Source organism: Musa acuminata, chromosome BXJ3-11 (assembly GCF_036884655.1).
Source record: "Musa acuminata AAA Group cultivar baxijiao chromosome BXJ3-11, Cavendish_Baxijiao_AAA, whole genome shotgun sequence".
NCBI lineage: Eukaryota > Viridiplantae > Streptophyta > Magnoliopsida > Zingiberales > Musaceae > Musa > Musa acuminata.
Genome location: NC_088359.1, coordinates 3,690,772 through 3,710,127, shown reverse-complemented (window position 1 = coordinate 3,710,127; position 19,356 = coordinate 3,690,772). Strand labels below are relative to the sequence as shown.

Sequence of the window (19,356 nt, the reverse complement as noted above, 5' to 3'; positions counted from 1 at the left end):
GTGCCTACAGATTGTTGAGACGACGGTCCATATAGAAGTAAATTCCTATGATGGTGATGAAACAATGCTGGGACGAAACATTATATTATTTCTTTCGATAAAAAAAGAAAATAGTATGAGTGTATTTTGCATAAAAAAAGAAAAAAAACATTAATAATGTTTCTAATACATATCAGAAAAAACACATTATATCAGAAAAGATTGAAACAAGAACAAGAGGATCATGCATCAATTAATTTGCAGTGCTCAACAATATTCCTAATTTTGCAATAAGGTGGGTTTTTTTTTACTCCAGCATCAACATCTACAATCGTTGCAGGTATATTTACAGTCATCTGATGATTATACAACAAATCAACCGTGAAGGTAATGTGAGAAAATACTCATTGATACTCCCAAATAAGAGGCTTAACCAACCAACACTATTCTGTGCTGGGATTTTTTGCCAACAAAGTATGACAAATAGTAAAGCTCCATGTTAATTAAGGTACGAAATGGAAGAATGACACAGGGGTTCCGGTGTCGTATAACTTAAACTACTACTAATCCTAGCCCTTGTGTTTTGTAATGGACAAGCATAAGATTTATTCTTCTTCATATTGTTCTCCTTGATGTCTGTTGTTGGGAATTCAGGCCAACATAAGTTATATATACTAGACTTCAGACCATTTGTATTTATTGGGAATTCATATGACCTTCATAATTTATGTATACTAAACTTCAGGTCCTGATGCAAACAAGTTGATTAGGCCCCTACATACTTGTACAGAGACTTGGCAAGCTTGGAGAATCTCCCCATCCACATTCCACACACTTTCATTATGAGCTGAAACAAAGGTAAAAGCAGGTGTCTGCAAAGCAAACAGATATTAGTACGACAGATCAATATAAGCGACAAAAAGAGGGGGAAAGGCTAACAAGTTTACACATACCTTGTGGTGTTCCACAAATGTAAAGTCAAAAGGATTAGAGCCCCTCTTAAGATTTATAAGATGCCTGCAGTGAGTGATTCATTGGTTAGTATGACCTATGGATCATCAATTAAGAAAAATATGCAATTATTATCTGATTCCAGAAGCCAGAATCTTGTTTGGACTTGGACTGCTAGAAAGAGCATAACACAAATTAATTTGAGATCATGTCATTCATTAACTTAATGAGAATTATATTATTGCATGTATTTTGGCTGTCTAATATGTATGTGAACATCAGGCTACTTGAATCTATCATCCCACAATCAACACATGATGAAACAGCTATTTGGCCTGCGAAGCTACTTGAATCTATCATCCCACAATCTACACATGATAAAATAGCTATTTGGCCTTTTTCGCAGAATTGTAAATCTTGGTCGATATGAACTACAGTAAGTTAAGCCAGAATAGCCTAATTCAAAATTAGTTGGAGGATGAACATACTGGGTGCAGTAGGAAACAAAACCCTGACTTTTTACAAAGCAGCCTAGACTGCTTAGGATCACAAATTTGAAAGGGGCAATGGCTCATCACAGGCAAGAAGTAGCATATTTCAAACTCCGATTGTAAATGATAAGATAAAGAACTAGCATATTTATAAATCTTATTTTAGGAATAAAATAAAATAAGAAATCTTATTTAGTATTTGTTACAATAATAATTCCAGATCTCCCACAAGACAAGTTTTAGAATGTGTGAAACATAAAGATCAAGCATATTTAAAAATCTGATTTTACTACTAACTACTTACATCAAGGGGGGAATTCTAATCAAACACTTGCTTGTCAATTTCAGATGTCAATAACTTATTGTTATTTACAAACTAAACAATCCATGTGTGAAAGCTAAACTTTCTAGAGATGTCCATGAAAGCTTATGATTTATCAGATCTCTAGACAAGGAATGTAGATGTGCAAAACTGATTAAGATGTACTAGTTTTTGGGTATATACACTTATAGAAAGAAACAAAAGTTGCAAATCTTCAAATGATATAATTGAATGTGTTAATGAACTAAACCATGTCATGTATTCTCAAAGTACATCAATGGCCTACAATCAATGTACCCCAAGTACTCTCATATTATTATGTAAGATTGACCTAGTGCACTATCTTTTTATATTTGTGTGTAAACAGAGCATTCTAATTCGTCTCTTTTTCCTCCAGCAGCAAGTAGGACTTATAAAGAAATACATGCATCTATTAGGCATTTAAGAAAGAACAAAGAACAGGAGCATATTACATGTAATTAAAGCATTTTAAATAGTAAAAATATACACTGTATAATTCATAGTAATATAAAAGCGGAATCATGAACTTAAGTGGCTTGTACTACTCAGAGGGGGAAGAGGGAGAGAAAGAGAGAGAGAGAGAGAGAGAGAGAAGTAAAGAGAAAAAATATACAAGTAGTTTGAAGATTCCAGAAGAAAGCAAAACGAAAATATTTCTTTTGAACTTACCACAAGTATAAAGGATGCGGACAATCTTTTATCAGTATAAGATGAAGGAAACCATCAGCAAGGTGTGCCTCAGCCACCAGACCTTTAGGCGCTCTTTCATTACGGCATGAAATAATGGCAGCACCAACACTAAGAAAACGACCTGTGCATTCTAGCCACCTTGAATCCTGAGAATGAATTGGGCTAACAGCTACATCTGCAGAATGCTGAGCAGCATTTTTAAAATCATTACAGATGCTGCAGTTTGCACGGCAAACAACATTCTTAGAGTTCTTTTGAAAAAGTTGTGAAGTTTGTATGTCGCTTGCAATGTTACTTGTTTCTTGTTCTTCAGTCTTCAAAAATGTAACTTTTGCGTCGTAAGATCTTGATAAATGAAAAAAAACAATGATCAAATAGCTCCCTGAGAAATTAAAAGATCAAAGATACAAAGTAGTGTTCTTTATAAGAATTAAGGAAAACCTGTGTTTCAAAAAGGCCACCGTTCCGGCAAAATCATAGCGTTTAGGACCCATCCAACGATAGCCTTCACTCTCCTTGATGACATCACCATAGAAACCATACCTGACAACAGGTCACAAAATCAGCACTCACAAGGAACCTAATTAGGTTGTACATTACAGGAAAAAACAATCATAGGGAATTTTGAAATTCCTCCTATAAAAGAAACCAAACAAATCGATGTAAAACTATATAGTATTTGATTTCATTTTGTTTCAAGAATTTTATGATAGGCAACATGCAGAATTAATCGACCAAAACTCTTTCCTCTCTCTTCCAAAAGAGATAAGAAAGAAGAATGTCATCATGCTAGAAACAAAATATGTTAGTGAAAGGTTGAGGAGAAAATGAAAACAAAGGACAAGAACCTTAGATATTTTCTCACACATCTTTCACATGTGAATGTATTGTTGATCTTCTAATGAGCATGTGAAAAGAAGTAATGATCAGATATACAATAGTAGTGGAGTTCCATGAAATGTTTTCTCACTGATGGCAGTTCAGATATATGTATTCACAATGTCAAATCACTTACAAAAGCACAAGATAAAGCATTGTCGAATTTTCAGAGATCAGATATGTGATAAACAATAAACAACCCAACATGGTTGGAGAAAGGATAGCTCTTAACCTCATCTAATGCACAAAAGTGGTGTTTAATAACACACTGACATATATTCAACCCCAAATTTAACCCACCAAATACACAATGAACTTTATCGTACTCATGATACAAATGTTCAAACACATCAGCCCCATTTTTTACATGATTTTATCCACTTACAAAACCCTAATTTGACATAAAAACTGATCGACCAAGCACATGATTAAAACAATATCAAGAAAACCACCTTTAATATATGACCTGACTATTAATCATGTGATCAGGACAAGTTGGGCTAGCCAGCTAAATTTCTAAAACCCTAAACTAAAAATAATATATCACTGATCAGATTGATTGAGTCAACCTGTTTATTAAACAACAAATAAGCCCAACCCAATACCTGGTAGCTATGTGCCAGGCTCGGATCAGATTGGTAGGTCATCTTAACAAACTGCCATCCCTACACCCTAACTAGTAAATGGTTTTTTTAATTTCATCATTTTTTTTGTTTTTCATGTGTTTGATCCACCAAGCCATTTTTCTGCACTTTTTGCTAATGAAAAATCACTTTTTTCTCACTCTGTACAAAGTTGTAAACTTTTTGTTGGCAATCCTTGCCTCTGAAAGATATTTTCCATTTAGTCAATAGAATCATATATGTTCAACAAAATCTCCATCATCCAATAACATGCTTGAAAATAGATTTTATCTGAAAGATTTTCAGGCACATATTTTTGAACTTTGCACCAAATACATGTTTTTGATATCTGCTCCACCTATTTGTGTCTTGTTGCAGAGTTTAAAAATAAGTTACCATACCCTGCAAAAGAAGCTGCATAGCGTACAGAAGGCACTTCTGTTGATGAAGGACTAGTTTTCCATCGGACCACCTGAGCTATATCAAGTGACATCTTTTTGCCAAGGATAATGTGCAAAGCTGATGTTACAGGATCTCGTGTCCCGGTAGTACTACAAACAGGGATTAACACTCTTGTTAAGTCATTAGCAAACTTCAATATGATTAATGTAAAATAGATAATATAAAATTGCCAATAAACCAAGTACTTGCAACTTTACAAGCACACATTACTCAAGGATTTATGTGTCCATATGAGGTGTCCATGTTGGTCATAGGGAGGAATAATAAGACACAGCTCCAGGCCATGGCCACACAAGCCCAGTCACATGCTGAATTATGCCCATAAGTTCAATAGTGCTTAAGACAACACATATCTAACTAAATGTCTTGAAAATGCATGCACAATACAGAAGTATGCACTTCTGTACCATGTCAATATTCATAGGTGCAGTATGTAAAGCATCAGACATGATGAGGCAATTAAAAAGATTCCACATTTCCACAGAAAAACTATAGGAATATAGGCCTATTGACAAATCACACTCAATTCGATAGTCTAAATCTAAATCAATGTAATCTGGTGATAGCCCATGGCCTGATCCAAATGCTCAAGCCAACCACCCACTTATAATTGGTTAGTACTTAAATACAGGTTGATTTTGACCCTATCTGTTTACAACCTGACTCGGTAATTGTAGTTATGTGTTATATTGGTAACAGAAATATGCATATGTACATGTACTGTTAGGGAAGTTCAGATTTTAATCTAGTAGTGGTAACAGCAATGGTGGTTCATATCGGGTTTCCAGTCAAAGCTCAGATTCTTTAATGTTTCAGATGTCGAGGCATTTAGACTTTAGAGAATAGTTGGATCAGATCCAGATTGATCCTGATCAATCAAAATTTCCAATTGTTGTTATTTTTCATTTTCAGTTGGTCGGTTTGTCAAGCAGAGTACATTTCGAAACTTAGTACATAGAGGATAAACTAGGACAACAGCAAAAGCAGAGCTGTAAGTTCCCTGTAACTTGGGTTAGCTTCATGAATCTTTTACAGTCATCGAGCTCTGCTGAGGGTAACACCAATGCAGAAAACCAATCCTTAAAACAAACAACAGAACATACCTGATAACAATGGCATCAGTTGAACCAGCAGGAATTAATCCAAGTCTAAACCAATCATTTGGGAAGGAAACTTTTACATCTTCATCTGAAACAGTAAACAGGTCTGGATATCAAATGTTGAGAGGGGTGTGTAAAAAAAAACCAGCAAACTTGTAGTAGTAAATACATAGCATGCAGACATTTAGCTTAATTTGTTGAGCTAAATCAGCATGTACTAACCTGCATCGCATGGTCCATTGTTGGTTGCTGTCATTCAAGATAAACCATACAACCTATTAGTGCCCCACGTGTTTCATCAGGTGCTAAATTTGTTAATATTTCAGGCATCAAGTAAAACCATTAGGTACATACTGCATTTTGAGATGCCCAGTCCATTGGATTCTACAGCTGAGAGAAGAGGTGCAAGGTCATCACTTCCACATAAAGGCGCAGAAAGCATGCCATTTGCACCATTAAGAGAGGCCCTACCACGTGAGATGTCATTGTTTAAATGCTGACAATTTTTATCACTCTTGTTATCCAACTCTTGTGGAGATGGAGGATAAGGAGCATCATGCCTCGAGGAAAGAAGTCCATTCAGAACTTCGTTAAAGAGACCATCACCTCCCTGGTCCAAATTCACGTACAAATCACTCAATAAGAGAACAAAAAGAAATGACGCATTACATAATTATACGAGTAACATGAAATGTCTTTCTTCTCTTTTTTGTCATCCAATGATTTACTTGATAACAAAAGCCATAAGTTACTTATTAAGGGTTATTGCAGAATGCATGAACTAACTATGAGTCTGCACATTTTTAGGTAGTAATGACAAGCTTACTCAGGTTACTAGCATCTTGAGCGTCCAAGTCTGTTCCAAAATCAATGCATCTTCATGCTGTATTTGGTGACTCAGGACTACAGTACATTAAGAGTTCTGCAGCGACTGCAACCATTTGCAACAGCAGTTTGGTTGCATATTGATATCATATGCAAGCAAAATTATGGAAAATAATGTAAATACTTCCCATAAGAATCCAACTAATAGTCCAGTATCAACTGACAGATGATATGAAGCTTTATTAAAATTATTTATAAATGCATGATGATTTGGGTAATCTAATGGTGTCACCCTTCTCATACAAAAACTTGCCTCTCAATGTATGTTGCTAAATCAGTCTTAACCATTGGAAGACAGCAAAATTTATAGTGTTGTTTAATTAAGAAAGAATCAGATATCAGTTATATACAGTAAGGTAAAACAAAGGAATCAACTGTATCACAAATTTCCAGAAGCAGTATGAATTTCCCCACAATGTGCTTAAAGCTTAACTGACATCACATAGCTCAAACATCAAAAGAGAGCAACAAGTCTAAATGAAAACACCCCATATCTGAACAAATCTAAGATCCATATGCGTCATTCGCTATGGTAAACCAAGAATAGCCCCATCAAAAGAAGGGCCATTTCTGCTTTAAAAAGGTGACCATCTGGCAAGATTGTTCACCTTCTATCAAAGTTAAGCACGGTAAACTACATAGATGCAATCAAGAGTCCTTAAAGCTCCACTGTTTCTTTAATCTATTGTGTCAACGCAAAGTTGAAACAAATGAAGGATTTTGGTAACTAAACTGATTGCAGAAAAGCCTTCATTAGGTTTCAAAAACCAATGACTGACCAAAAAGGATAGCCAACAAAAGACCATTTTATACCAAAACAACACAAAACAAAGCTTACCAACTAAAAGTTAGAGATAACCAAACAAAGCCACGATAACCTACCTGCTTAAAGATGTAGCACAAGAAATTATATTGTTCTTAGAAGATAGGAGCTGCAGTGACCTTTCAGTAGTAAATGGATAAAAGATAGCTGAGAAACTGCACCGGAAGGCCATTTTGTTTTAGTTCTTAGTTTAAGAAATGAATTTTATGATTTATTATCTTCTGCTAGTTTCACATTAATCACAGAATTTCATATTGTTTTACGAACTCTTTTCAGGCAGACTTCAATAAAAAGGACAAAGTTATCTGTATGACTAAATTAAAATCAAATCTTGAATATTAAACAATATCAACAGATATCAGTCATCTGAAGATTAAAAAACGAATACATGTTAGATAAGCTAGAAGCATACCACAGCAACAATGCCATCAAAAGAACTCAATTCCCTGTGCGATAAGGATGATATACAGTCAAATGCATGCCCTGCCCTCTGAGTCACTGTTACCTGAACAAAGTGCAAGACCCTATGTAATGCAATGTAGTAACAGAAGAGGAAACTCATTTTTTGATGACTTATAACAGCATTTTCTTACCTCTGTCCGCACTTTAGCATGGGAAAATATAGGCGCAACTGTCTCCCAAGTCTTGACCCCATTTCCTTTCCCACATAATGGGTGAACAAACACCTAAATGATACTACAGAAAGTTAATAAACAAGATATCACAAAAAATTGATGAAAAAATTGCAAGAAGGTATTTCAATACGGAAAGTACCAAAAGAGACTGTGGTCTGACAGCATCAGTACTGGTACAAGCAATCAAACGTTCAACCCACGACTGGCATATATGCATATCCTTGTGACCAAAGGTGTATTCACAGAGTGTCCAAGGAGAACCATGTGTTTTACCCCTATGGAATCCATGCACCACAAAACGGTACATCTGCATAAGCAACAGGACACTTATAACACAAAATATAAACATGATAGTTAGCCATCAAGGAAGTCATAATGCCCTCATCAGGTTTAAGTTCTACGCAGCTATCAACAACAACAATGAAAGTGGATGCATCGATGAAAGATCTTGATATCTAACCTCAAATTTATTGCCTGAGAAAAAGCTGCCAGAATTCCTATTTGCATCCTCAATCAAGCCCCAATCAATTAACTCTACAGCATAAACATTGGAAAATTCAATCCTGTTTTCAGTCTTTAGCCGGTAGTTCATGCACAAGCAAGATGACCCACTAGATTCCTGAAAAGCACAGAGAAATAAAACAAAGTCAAACATGAAATATGTGACACTCTTATTTAAACAAAAACATATAGACTTATGTAGGCAAAACAACTAGCAAGCTTAAATTGACCTATTTCTCTATGAATCTCAAGAAACAATTTTCTAAACATCCATTATCAATTATGACACAAAGTTTAGCTCAAAAGAATACAATGAATCATACATCCTTCTAAACTATCTAATAGTATATAAATAGGTTAACCAAGGAGCAACAAAATGAGAGGAGATAACTGGTGGTAGCATATTGAAAACATGAATGTCCACGGTTTAAGAAAGTAATTGCCATGAATGTCCCAGATGGTATCATATTGAAAACATGCAAGATAACTGGTGGCAATGTAAACATGCAAATCAATTACCTGCATGAAAGATACTCAGTGGTAACATGTAAGGTAATTTATATAAAGCCTGATGAAGTAGTAGAATAGCTTCTTATGCTGTAATTTAAGATTTTGCCCTCCCATCAGATCCACCCATATCTCATGGTAGGAAAAACTAGAAACAAGTGCTATATGGACAATAGCAAAACAAAGCTCAAAGCAAGATATCAGTTCACTCTTGAGTTTCATAAAATAACTGAAAAACACAGTTAACTTTTATATGCAAAAGGAAATGCTATCAGCAAAAGACTCGATTTATAACTGACTGGAATATAGTTGAGAAGGAATTAGTCTATGAAAAATTCAGCAACATCCAAATACCAATCCTTGTACCTTTATCAAGATCTTATCAGACAGATATGCAGCAATATATCTGATATGCCTTAGTAAACAGATATAAGATATTTAAAAGGTACTGGTACCATATAAGATCAGACTGATGTGGTATGTTTGGCATGCATATACGAAAATTTGTTCAATGGTATAGATAGATTTCATCTCTTACAACAATTTTATCATCTACAATATCTTCGAAAATTTTCAGAGGTGGTAATACACAAGCCAATAACTATGAAGAGTACATTTGGTTTAATAGACTAATAGGATAGGATTTGAAATTTAAAGGCACTTCAATTAGGTTTACAACAATTTTGACATCTACAGTATCTTTTTTACTTGCGACTCCAGCATAAAGATCAGTAATGCATCTTTCCTTCCAACTCATATCAAGCAATCATCTTAAAAGGTTTATATAGGCTCATAATGTGTTCTTTTACACCTCGAACACCATTTTGTAGGCCTAATCAATTGGGCTTCACCCCGAAGACTTTCATCAAGACATACAGAACAACTGATAATTAAATGACTATTGCTTCTGTTTCACCTCTAAGATGGCCTTTGCATGGTAGGCTTTGGCAGATTATAGTTATCAGATGAAGTAGCAGCTATTTTTCCTGGCTAAAATAATTTGAAAGCCTGATTCTGTTTTCATCCATAATTCCAAAGGAACAATATCAGATCCAATGATCTCTCATCTTTCTCTTTGCAGATGAACTAGGACTCAGAGATACTTACAGACTCATGTGAAGCCATCTTTTAATGTGAATTCAGATATGGAACTTCTAATATTGCTTTACAATTAATGACTTTTTTCACACTATATTCCAGTGAAGATCTCCTTGTTGGTTCCTTCCATATCAGCCTCATGACTATATCCTTGAGCAAGATTTTTGTGATCTTGCTTTTCGTAACACATCTATCTCAACCTCACCAGTAGTTTAATTTTCACATCCAAAGAATATCTTTCTATAAGCTAATTTAACTAGCTCATCAGTTTATCATTTCCTGACCTTTTCCTCTCTCAGTTGCTTCATATTATTGTTCTTAATATAGATCAACACAAGAATTCTTTGAGGACCATTGTTGACTGCTTCTAACCGAAGGTCCTCCATATCCCCCATTCTATTTATAAAGCTCCATCAATCCCTGACATAAGGCAGTCTCACTAATTTCCCTCGATTTTTTTCCAGTTTCATTTTATGATCTCAATAAGAATTTTTGACAATTACATGCATCTAAACGATGCAGCATCGCTAATTTAAACATTGAAAACTTGCTCATACATCTAGTGCAAAGCTAAGACCAAAGAGTGAAGTTCGTCCGAAAGGGAATGTCCCAAAAATAGCTTAATAAATATTAGATGATGTCTCAGAAACTATCAAATATTTCAAATAATTGAAACTACAATATTCCATAAAGTTCATGGCACACATCTTATAGAGCAACGAAACGATCCTGCATTCTCTGATCTAAATATTCAAAACCATAAAATCCAAAACGCGACACTCGAACCACAACAGCCTAAACGTCTGGTCTAAATATCCCAAACCAATTTCACTTTTGTCCAAGAAAGAGCCAAAATGAGACACTTAAACCATAGTATGATATCATAATAAGGGCTCCTTAGAAATGGGTACCACATGGTACTCGGATGTGTAGTAACCGCAATCACATCAAGCTCTAGTAAAGCCGACGATACATCCAGCACTCAGCTGCCAACAACATGTGTTGCACTGCTTACCTCCATCAAATTCATGTCAAGGAGCTTTTCTTGGAATCCCTTCACAGGAAATCAAGCTAAATCGTCTCCAATTTCCAAGCATCCGTCAACAGGATCAATCAATCAGCAGAGGAATAAAAAACAGCATTCATCTAGGATCAAAGCGAAAGTACTTCCTATACACAACCAAATTTATGAACGTAAGGGGACTCACACAATCGATCGGCTTCCAAGAGAGACCATCGGGATCCAGAGTAACGGCGACCTCGCCGACGCGATCCAAGAAGAGCGTCGAGATCGAGGTCGAGGCTGACCCATTCCTTTCCATCAAGAGCCAGAGGAGGCTAGAGGCGGTGGGATATCTATCTACCTTCTTCTCCTCCTCCTCTTCCGTCCTCGAATCCTGGGATTGTGTGGTCTCGCCATAATATAACGGTTTCGAAGGACGCACATGCCGTTATATGTCCCCATATATGTCGGAGTACGTAACGGCAAGCAAAACGGGGCGCATCGTGGTCTGTTCCGTGGGCCAGACTTGGTGGACCCCGCCTCAATTCAATTTACGGAGCTCATAATTCTGGTTGAGGAAGATAGATATGCATGGTTAACAATGAGGTATGAGATTGAAGATGAGACAAAGCAACGAGGCATCTACATTGACATTGTACTACTCTACCTCTTCTTCGACCTTCAACGCCACTCTACATCTACGATAATGTCAAAGGAAGAAGAGGAGGCAAGTAAGACATTTACGTTACTAAGGAAGAGGAGATAAGTGAGATAAAGTAGTGTGATGCCGAAGGAGGATAATGAAAGTGAGGCATCTGCATCGGCATCACACCGCACTGCCTCCTCTTTATTCTCTTCGATCGCCACATTGTCAGAAGAGAAAGAGGAGGCAAAGCGATGCGACACTAACGTAAATGTCTCACTTCTCTCCTCTTTCTCTTCCGACGTCAATGCAAATGTTGTTGAATCTCGGATTTTGATAACGAAATTAATTGATGAGTTTATGATTTAATCTGTGTTTTAAGTGACATAGGACTAACTTCGATCAAGAAGAGATAAATTGATTTAAGAAGGAAGAATCATATTAGGTCACGGTAAACATATCAAAAGATTGGACGTCAGACCGAAGGATTGGTCGACATGCCGGCAGAAGGCTCATGCCGTGAATTCGGGCATCGGACTGAAGGATTGAACATTGCGCTAAGGAGATCGGAAGTTGTGGGAGTCAAAATATTTTTGTCCTTTTTAATTAATAAATAAAAAAATAGGTGAAGAAAATTTGGACAAAAAAATAAAAGGTAATTATGATGTTATTGGAATTGGAATTGGTCCCAACGATGAGATAAACGATGACCACACGAAGGCAGTTCAGATAAGAAGAAGCTTATGCTACCCAAATAAACGGGGCGGAAGAGCCACAGATCCCATAGTCTTACTGCTTCGATTCTCCCCACGAGTAATGGGACTTCTCCAATTCAATTCTCCCGGCATCTCTTCCATTCCGATCACTTCGAGCTTCAACTACAACTCCAAATCCCTCAGACCGCTCCACCTCCCCAACCAGGTAAGCCTGGAGAGGCGCAAGCTCTTCGCCATTTCCACAAACACCACGAGCGGTGGATCCGAAAGCGCCGACGTCGCGTCCGAAGAGCCTCCGTCCATCGACTTCGCGTTCGTGAATGTGCGCTCGGTTCCGAAATCTCTTCCGATTTTTCTCTGCAGCACCTCATGTCGTCGATGTGCGTTGCTCTTGCAGTCCAAGCTGCTACCGGACGGCACGCCGGACGTGCAGTATCGGTCTGCGTGCGGTGGGCAGAAGCTAAGGGACATCATGCTGGACAACAACATTGATCTTTACGGGCCATATGTAAGTACAGCTAAATGCTGTCTCCGATGTGATTCTTGAGGTGCATTGAGGGAGCTTAGTCGTAGACCATTGCAGGATGGACCTCTGCTGAACTGTTCTGGAGGTGGCACCTGTGGAACATGTATTGTGGAGGTATGTGTCTGTCCTTTATGCCTTGAGCTGCTGCTGATTCATGGCTAGGCATGTTCGAGTAGTTTCTGGAGGAATGGAATGGTGTTGGGAACTGCTTTTGGTTGCTTGAGAGTAGAATTAGACACTGAGCAATGAATTTTCAGGTGGTTGAGGGCAAAGAAATCCTAAGCCTGAGAACTGACAAAGAGAAGGAATTGCTCAAGAAGGTTTCTGCTTAGCACTCTGTTTCATGTTTCCTCACATCTTCTTCAGCTTTTCTTAGCTCTCACTTGCATATAATTGTTCTACTCATATTACTCTCAATTACAAATTGCAGAAACCCAAGACATGGAGATTAGCATGCCAAACTATGGTTGGCAACAAGGATTCTAGAGGACAAGTAAGTCAGCTACTGACAGCAGTAATCAAGTAGAGAAGCTTAAAAAGATGCTCATTCTTATTTGTCACCAATGCAGATTATAATCCAACAGTTGCCAGAGTGGAAGGTGCATGAATGGGAAAAATGAAGTGGGGACAAGACACAGAATTGTGTTGAGCAATATGGTTCATGGTGTTCTGCGTTGCTACTGCTAAGGAACTTAGTCATCTCCTTCCAGGGTTGAGGATGCCTTAGGCTGAGATGGTTCATGAGATTTATACACATTTGTCGTTTGTACTTGCAAGCATGTGTAATAACAAATGTGTTGTTCATTTTTGATAAGCAAACCAGTAAATAACAAGCTTATATATATATATATATATATATATATATATATATATATATATATATATATATGTGGGCCTTATGGGCTTATCTGGAACACACCTCGGCTTCTTACTCCGTCTCTCCTTGCGTCGGAACTGTTAATCCAAAGGCTTGAGCCTGGAGCCCTAAGCCTTCTTGCTCTCTTCGACGCATGCGATGCGCGATGCGACTCGGATGGCCTGCGCGGGTGCTCCTCTCGCGGCTCCTGTCCACGTCGCCGCCGAAGCTGAAGAACCTGCGTTACTACTACCGAGCGCGCGCCCTGGCGGAGGCGCAGAGATTTCTCACCGACTACCTCCACTGCACGCGCTCCCTCCCCTTTTCTCACGCCGAATCCATCGCTTACAACTCCCCCTTCACACTCTCCGACCTCGTTTCCCAGTTCCGCTTCCCCCCCGATGCCGTCGCCGCCGACGTTAAGGTCGCCCTCCATCGCTTCCTCTCCTACCGACCCATCAACGAGTTCGAATTCTTCTTCGAGAGCATCGGCCTCCCGCCGTCCTCCTCACCCGCAGGTGCCTCCTACCGCGGCATCTTTCTTTCCGACGAACCGCGTCTCCTGGCTTCCGTATCCGCCCTCGTCCACTTCGGCTTCCCCTGGACCAAGCTCGGCCTCCTCTACCGCGAGGAGCCCTCCATCTTCTCATCCGGCCCCGACTGCCTCATCGCCAGGCTGCGAGCCCTTGAGGCCCGTGGCTTCCGCCGGGTCTGCGTCATTGGCATCTGCCTTGCGTTCCCCTCCGCGCTGAGTGCAGATGCGGAGCCAGGAGGGGAAATCGATCTCTTGTTCCGGGATCTGAGGACGGTCTTCATGGACTTTAGGTTAGCTGGGTGCGTGACTGAGAACGATGTGGATGTCTTCCTCCAGGTTTCTAGGAGGATTCGGCTGTTCTATGATCTCGGTTCCAGGAAGGGGACAATGGGCGAGCTGATGGGCAGGAATCGGGAGATATTTATCACAGTGGATGAGGCAGTAATCGCTGAAAAGTTTAAGTACCTCACCAAGTTAGGCATGGAGGAGGAGAAGGTTGGTCCTTTTATTCTTGGATGCCCTGATTTGTTGGGTTTTGATTTGGAAAACCCTAGCGTTGCGATGCCAGAGTATCTGAATCATGTTGGATTAGATAAAAACGAAGTGACTTCACTGTCACAGAGGTTTCCCCATGTCATGGGCAAGAATAAATTGGGGAATTTGCCAGGAATGATGCGAGCCATGGACCTGCGCAGCTGGTTTCTAAGTAGGATTTTGGATGGGAATTATCATTACCTCTCATCTTCTTTTGTTTCTGCTGCTCCCCATGATACAGCAATTGAGAGTGGATTTCTGCAAGGTTTGGATAGGGTAAAATGCCTGAAGAAGGAAAAGTCTGTGAATAACAAACTAGAATTCTTGCTTGGTATAGGATTTGGGGAGAACAAGATCACTGTCAGAACGCTGTCACTGATCAATACCACGAGAGTCCAATTGCAGGAGCGCTTTGATTACCTTCTCGAGATGGGTATCGAGTACTCCATGCTGTGTAGGATGATAAGTGGGACTCCAAAGTTACTTAATCAGCGCAAAGAAATGCTCCATGAGAAGGTAAATTTCTTCTGCAATGACTTAGGTTGTTCCATGAGCTACCTTGGTGCTTTCCCAGCTTTTCTTTGTTTTGATCTGGAGAATAGGGCCAAACCTAGATATAACATACTAAACTGGCATAAAGAACATGGCTTGCTCAAGAAGCATCTTGCCCCAGCCACTGTCCTTGCCAGTTCTGAGAAGAGGTTCATGATGTACCTCTATAGTGTTCACCCAGCAGCTCCTAAACAGTGGTTAGAGTGCTTCTCATCCAGATGTGACAGTGATGGAAATCAAAGAATATTATGTTTGCCTTGTCCTGTAACTGAAGCCTCTGTTTAAAGACTTTACACTAGAGGAACAAGAGTACATCATTGTGGCTTCTCCATCTAGCACTGTTGTAGCTGCTCCAAGATCTACAACCAAAAGCATAAGTTGATTTGAAACATCTGAACTTAAAATTTTTGCATCTTTTTCCAGTCTTAGACGTGCATTGCCATGATCAACCATTAAAAGCATCTTTGGAAATTGGTTTCAGGCCTAACCCTGCGAAATACCAAACTATGGTTCTTAAGAGTAAGACACTTAATATATTAGTGGTGATAGATTCCTTGAATTTTTTTACATGTATCAGGGAATTTGGCCTTTGATTGTTTGTGTCATCTTATGGTAACTAACATGCGCCTCATGCATCCATGTAATATCAGTTTCTACATTGTTGTTTGTAATTGACATATTGTCTCTGATTAGGATCATTAGAAAGAAATGGAAAAAGATTTGGTTTTGGCTACTGGTTTCTCTTTTTAACTGACTGCTTGATTTAGCAATTTTCAAGTGTTTATACTGATTATAATTTGTTTATATATGCTGGATAAATCCTTCTTAGTATTGTACTAATATGTCAGTGGATTGAAAATGCCACACATCTCGCCTTTGATTTTGTGGACCACCTGTAGATGGTTAGGAGGTTTGTTTAAGTGTCCAAAACTTCACCAATTTTGAATGGCGCTTATGTATTTAGTTAATTTGTCAAGACTAACCTAATATTCTCATTTGTTGGCTGAAGAAAGACTTTATTTTCAATGACCAACGTATGCTTGATTTGTTCAATTCACCCAAATTCATTTATGTACAAGATCATGGTTTTGGAAGACTTTCGTATTTGAGCACTTCCTCAGGATGCGATCATCTGCTTGTAGCTAGCTTTTATTTAATTGGAGGATAGATATTTTCAAGCAATAGGATCTGATCTAAGAGCTGGGATTTTGGTACGGGTAGCTTTTGCAGAAAGTGAAAATTGTAAGCTTGAGAATTATCGTGAAGGCATTGATCTAGAACATGCAACAAAGTTGCTATCAGCTTCTTGAGCTGTATTGCACTGCAAATTCCTTTTTAAGTGGACCTAACTTGCTCTGGTCTTGACTTCTATTCTCCTTTAACTCTATTTATCAAGAAGTTTGGATAAATGTTTGTGTTTGCATCTGTGTTGAATAGGTATTGGCAGCTGTAAACTTGTGTCCGCAACTGATGTTATTTGAAGAATACTCTGTGTTTATGCCTTTGAATAATTGGATTTTTATCTGAGTAAAATTATATTTCTTAGTAGATGGTTGATTTACTTGCAGCTATGATTCAATTTTTCTCAGGCGATTCTTGCAAGGAAAATTAAGCAAACTAGGGAAAGGAAGAAAAAATGGCATTCTTATCCCACTTGTCTTGTGCTTGGTTAGGAATTGCAGGATGCAGGGATATATCCCTGTGTCCGAAATGTTTGCATATAAAAGTTACTCATTCTTGATATTTAATAACATGACCCACAAGAATATTAGGTTGCACCTATGGTCTCCTTTTCTGGTCAGGGACAAAGATGCCTTTTGCCACATTCATCACTCTTCTCTGGAGTTCTTACAGGAATACATGGCATATGTGAGGTTTACAACATTGGCAACACTAATCTTGGGGTTTTGATTGACATTATTGAGATTGAGCCAAAAAATAACTTTACAATATAAGTGATTAAGGAAAGCAAGGAAAGTGACCTCCTCTCTCAGCATCAAATACCTGATGTTCTGTTACTTGATGCACAATTTCTATGTAATTTGAGTTTTCTTGATATCAGTTTGGTGGAATTGGATACATTTTATATTGAGCTATTAGATTTCTTCAATAAATCATCTGCAGAAGGTGTTTGATGATAGCTTAAAGTTCTTTTCATTTGATTTCTATAGATGAGGACATTAATGTTTGAAGCTTTTCTTATATAATTATGATGACCAGTGAACAAAATTCATTTACAATGAGGATTTAGAAACTAATGAAGGTTTCCTTAAATAATTTTGCATCAATGAAGCATGATATTTTCTTGCTTTCTAAGTCAGTGGTCAAATTAGAAGTTATCCTGTTGTGCTTTAGTACAAAATGCTGTATGACCTGATAGTGTCTTGTAAGGATAAGAGCAGGCACTAGGTTTGAATGCCACAAATAATCTTGGTATCATAATAATGAAACGAATGTGGCAAATACACAGCTGCAGAAGCCTCTAGCTCAGATTACATAATGAGTTGGTGGCATTTTTTGTATTGTAGTGGGAAGAATAAAAGATTGTAATCAGGAAAAGAGAAGGGAAAGAAGGAACCATTGATTCAGCAGAGACAAATTTTGGAGCAGCAGGAATTGATGTTTCTCTAATGTTTTTAGCTGGAATTGATTTATGGAGCTGATTAGTGATTCAGATCTAAGATTGACAAGGTTGTGCTGCTTCGTTCATAATTTTGTGCTGCAATATCAAGCATCATTATGGGAAAAATTGATGTTTAGCTCAATCTTGCAGCTTCCAGCGTCATTATGCTTGGTATCTTAGACCGCACTGCAGGTTTTCTTGCTATAATCATTCTAAATGTTACGGTGACCTTCTCGTTTGAATTGTTATCATCTGAAACTTATATTTGAACATCAGATAACATATATGTTTAGATTAAAAAAGTTAATGTCATTTATCTGCTTATTGCTTTTGTTTTCTTACTTCAATAATTTGTTTTATTCTCCATTTTCTGTCATTACCTAATATTATTTGATCCTGAAACAGCTCTGATTTCTGTCATTAATTTTTCAGTTGGAACAAATGATCAATGACATCAGTTCCCTGCACTGAACTCAGAACTTCACCAGCAACGGATGGTGGCATCCTCTCCATACCGAAAGATCTGCGTTTTGGTATTTCTCATGAAAACATGTTCATGCAGGTCTTGCTGCTTGTAGTTGGTGGGCAGTGATGTGTTTTGCTCTGATATAGAGTAGGTGATGATGATCTTTAAACTGTTGTGAAATCATTTGAATTGAGGATGATGTATTCCAGTTTTTACCAAGAACACACTGGTAACTTCTTTTACCTCTACAAAAGTCCAGATTATGCATCTAACCCAAAAGAATATTATTATTACTATTTATTATGATATAATAACAAAATCATAAGTCTCAATTATTTAGGGTTATTTGTTATTAATTTTCACTAAATCATTGCAGCAGTGAATTGTGAACCAAAAATAGCTTTCTTCCATTTGTTTTAGTTGACAGGTTTGATTTGCTTCCTGGATAGGTTGAACAAAGTTTGATATGAACAGTACTTTACATTTTAGCTACTTACTAACAAATAATTAGATTCTCATGCATATTTATATAGAATGAAGCAAACAGGAAAGCAAAAAAAAAATAATAAATTGATTCTTTCTAAAAAAATTAGATTCTTCAATTTCCATAGGGATGGATGAATGTTAGGTATCAGATCTTAAACATTGTTGAGTTATCCACTTCTCATCTTCAATTTCCATTTAACTTTCATATGTATAATAAGAATTGAGGGACTTGTGTACTCTCTGAACTCATCCAAGAACAAATAAAAATGTTAATTAGGCACACAATCCGAATAAAAAAAAATAGTTTTAGAATAAACTAATCCTATAATTATTTTTCGCATATATTGAATTAGATTTAATGGAAATCTTAATATGATTCAAGCGTGTGGAAATATGACATAAGAGAACATGTTTGGTCACTGTTCCAAAAAATGGTGCTCCCGCCCCAT

At 37.7% G+C, this 19,356-nt stretch overlaps 3 protein-coding genes across 4 annotated transcripts; 2 read left to right on the top strand and 1 right to left on the bottom strand.

Annotated features, from left to right (window-relative positions):
* Positions 1 to 255: 255 nt before the first annotated feature.
* LOC103970407 (ceramide kinase) lies at positions 256 to 11,377 on the bottom strand. Of its 2 annotated transcripts, XM_009384173.3 has the most exons (14): positions 11,176 to 11,377; positions 8,322 to 8,480; positions 8,001 to 8,168; positions 7,820 to 7,912; positions 7,639 to 7,731; positions 5,990 to 6,128; positions 5,873 to 5,908; positions 5,741 to 5,767; positions 5,522 to 5,606; positions 4,358 to 4,507; positions 2,896 to 2,997; positions 2,434 to 2,799; positions 933 to 996; positions 256 to 851 (listed from the first exon to the last, which is right to left on the bottom strand). In XM_009384173.3, exons 1-14 carry the CDS (start codon positions 11,287 to 11,289, stop codon positions 714 to 716), a joined length of 1,734 nt encoding a protein of 577 aa, XP_009382448.2. In that variant the 5' UTR covers positions 11,290 to 11,377; the 3' UTR covers positions 256 to 713. The 2 variants fall into 2 exon arrangements, with proteins under 2 accessions (XP_009382448.2, XP_009382447.2); XM_009384172.3 differs by having other exon boundaries at positions 5,873 to 6,128.
* A 986-nt stretch (positions 11,378 to 12,363) lies between these two features.
* LOC103970406 (photosynthetic NDH subunit of subcomplex B 3, chloroplastic) lies at positions 12,364 to 13,659 on the top strand. Its single transcript, XM_009384171.3, has 6 exons — positions 12,364 to 12,651; positions 12,727 to 12,837; positions 12,913 to 12,969; positions 13,113 to 13,175; positions 13,286 to 13,348; positions 13,425 to 13,659. Exons 1-6 carry the CDS (start codon positions 12,430 to 12,432, stop codon positions 13,473 to 13,475), a joined length of 567 nt encoding a protein of 188 aa, XP_009382446.1. The 5' UTR covers positions 12,364 to 12,429; the 3' UTR covers positions 13,476 to 13,659.
* A 120-nt stretch (positions 13,660 to 13,779) lies between these two features.
* LOC135581785 (transcription termination factor MTEF18, mitochondrial-like) lies at positions 13,780 to 18,663 on the top strand. The gene is made up of 2 exons (XM_065173545.1): positions 13,780 to 15,296; positions 18,388 to 18,663. Exons 1-2 carry the CDS (start codon positions 13,866 to 13,868, stop codon positions 18,424 to 18,426), a joined length of 1,470 nt encoding a protein of 489 aa, XP_065029617.1. The 5' UTR covers positions 13,780 to 13,865; the 3' UTR covers positions 18,427 to 18,663.
* The last annotated feature ends 693 nt before the right edge of the window (positions 18,664 to 19,356 follow it).

Excerpts from the sequence above, each read along its gene's own strand:
- LOC135581785 (XM_065173545.1), top strand. The coding sequence starts at position 13,866 with ATGCGATGCGCGATGCGACTCGGATGGCCTGCGCGGGTGCTCCTCTCG. Across the intron at positions 15,297-18,387 it reads AAGAAATGCTCCATGAGAAG|TTGGAACAAATGATCAATGA; the intron begins GTAAATTTCTTC and ends TTAATTTTTCAG.
- LOC103970406 (XM_009384171.3), top strand. The coding sequence starts at position 12,430 with ATGGGACTTCTCCAATTCAATTCTCCCGGCATCTCTTCCATTCCGATC. Across the intron at positions 12,838-12,912 it reads TTGATCTTTACGGGCCATAT|GATGGACCTCTGCTGAACTG; the intron begins GTAAGTACAGCT and ends AGACCATTGCAG. Across the intron at positions 13,176-13,285 it reads AGAAGGAATTGCTCAAGAAG|AAACCCAAGACATGGAGATT; the intron begins GTTTCTGCTTAG and ends TACAAATTGCAG.
- LOC103970407 (XM_009384172.3), bottom strand. The coding sequence starts at position 11,289 with ATGGAAAGGAATGGGTCAGCCTCGACCTCGATCTCGACGCTCTTCTTG. Across the intron at positions 6,129-7,638 it reads TTGATGGCATTGTTGCTGTG|GGAGGTGATGGTCTCTTTAA; the intron begins GTATGCTTCTAG and ends AATTTGGACCAG. Across the intron at positions 4,508-5,521 it reads ACTGATGCCATTGTTATCAG|TACTACCGGGACACGAGATC; the intron begins GTATGTTCTGTT and ends CCCTGTTTGTAG.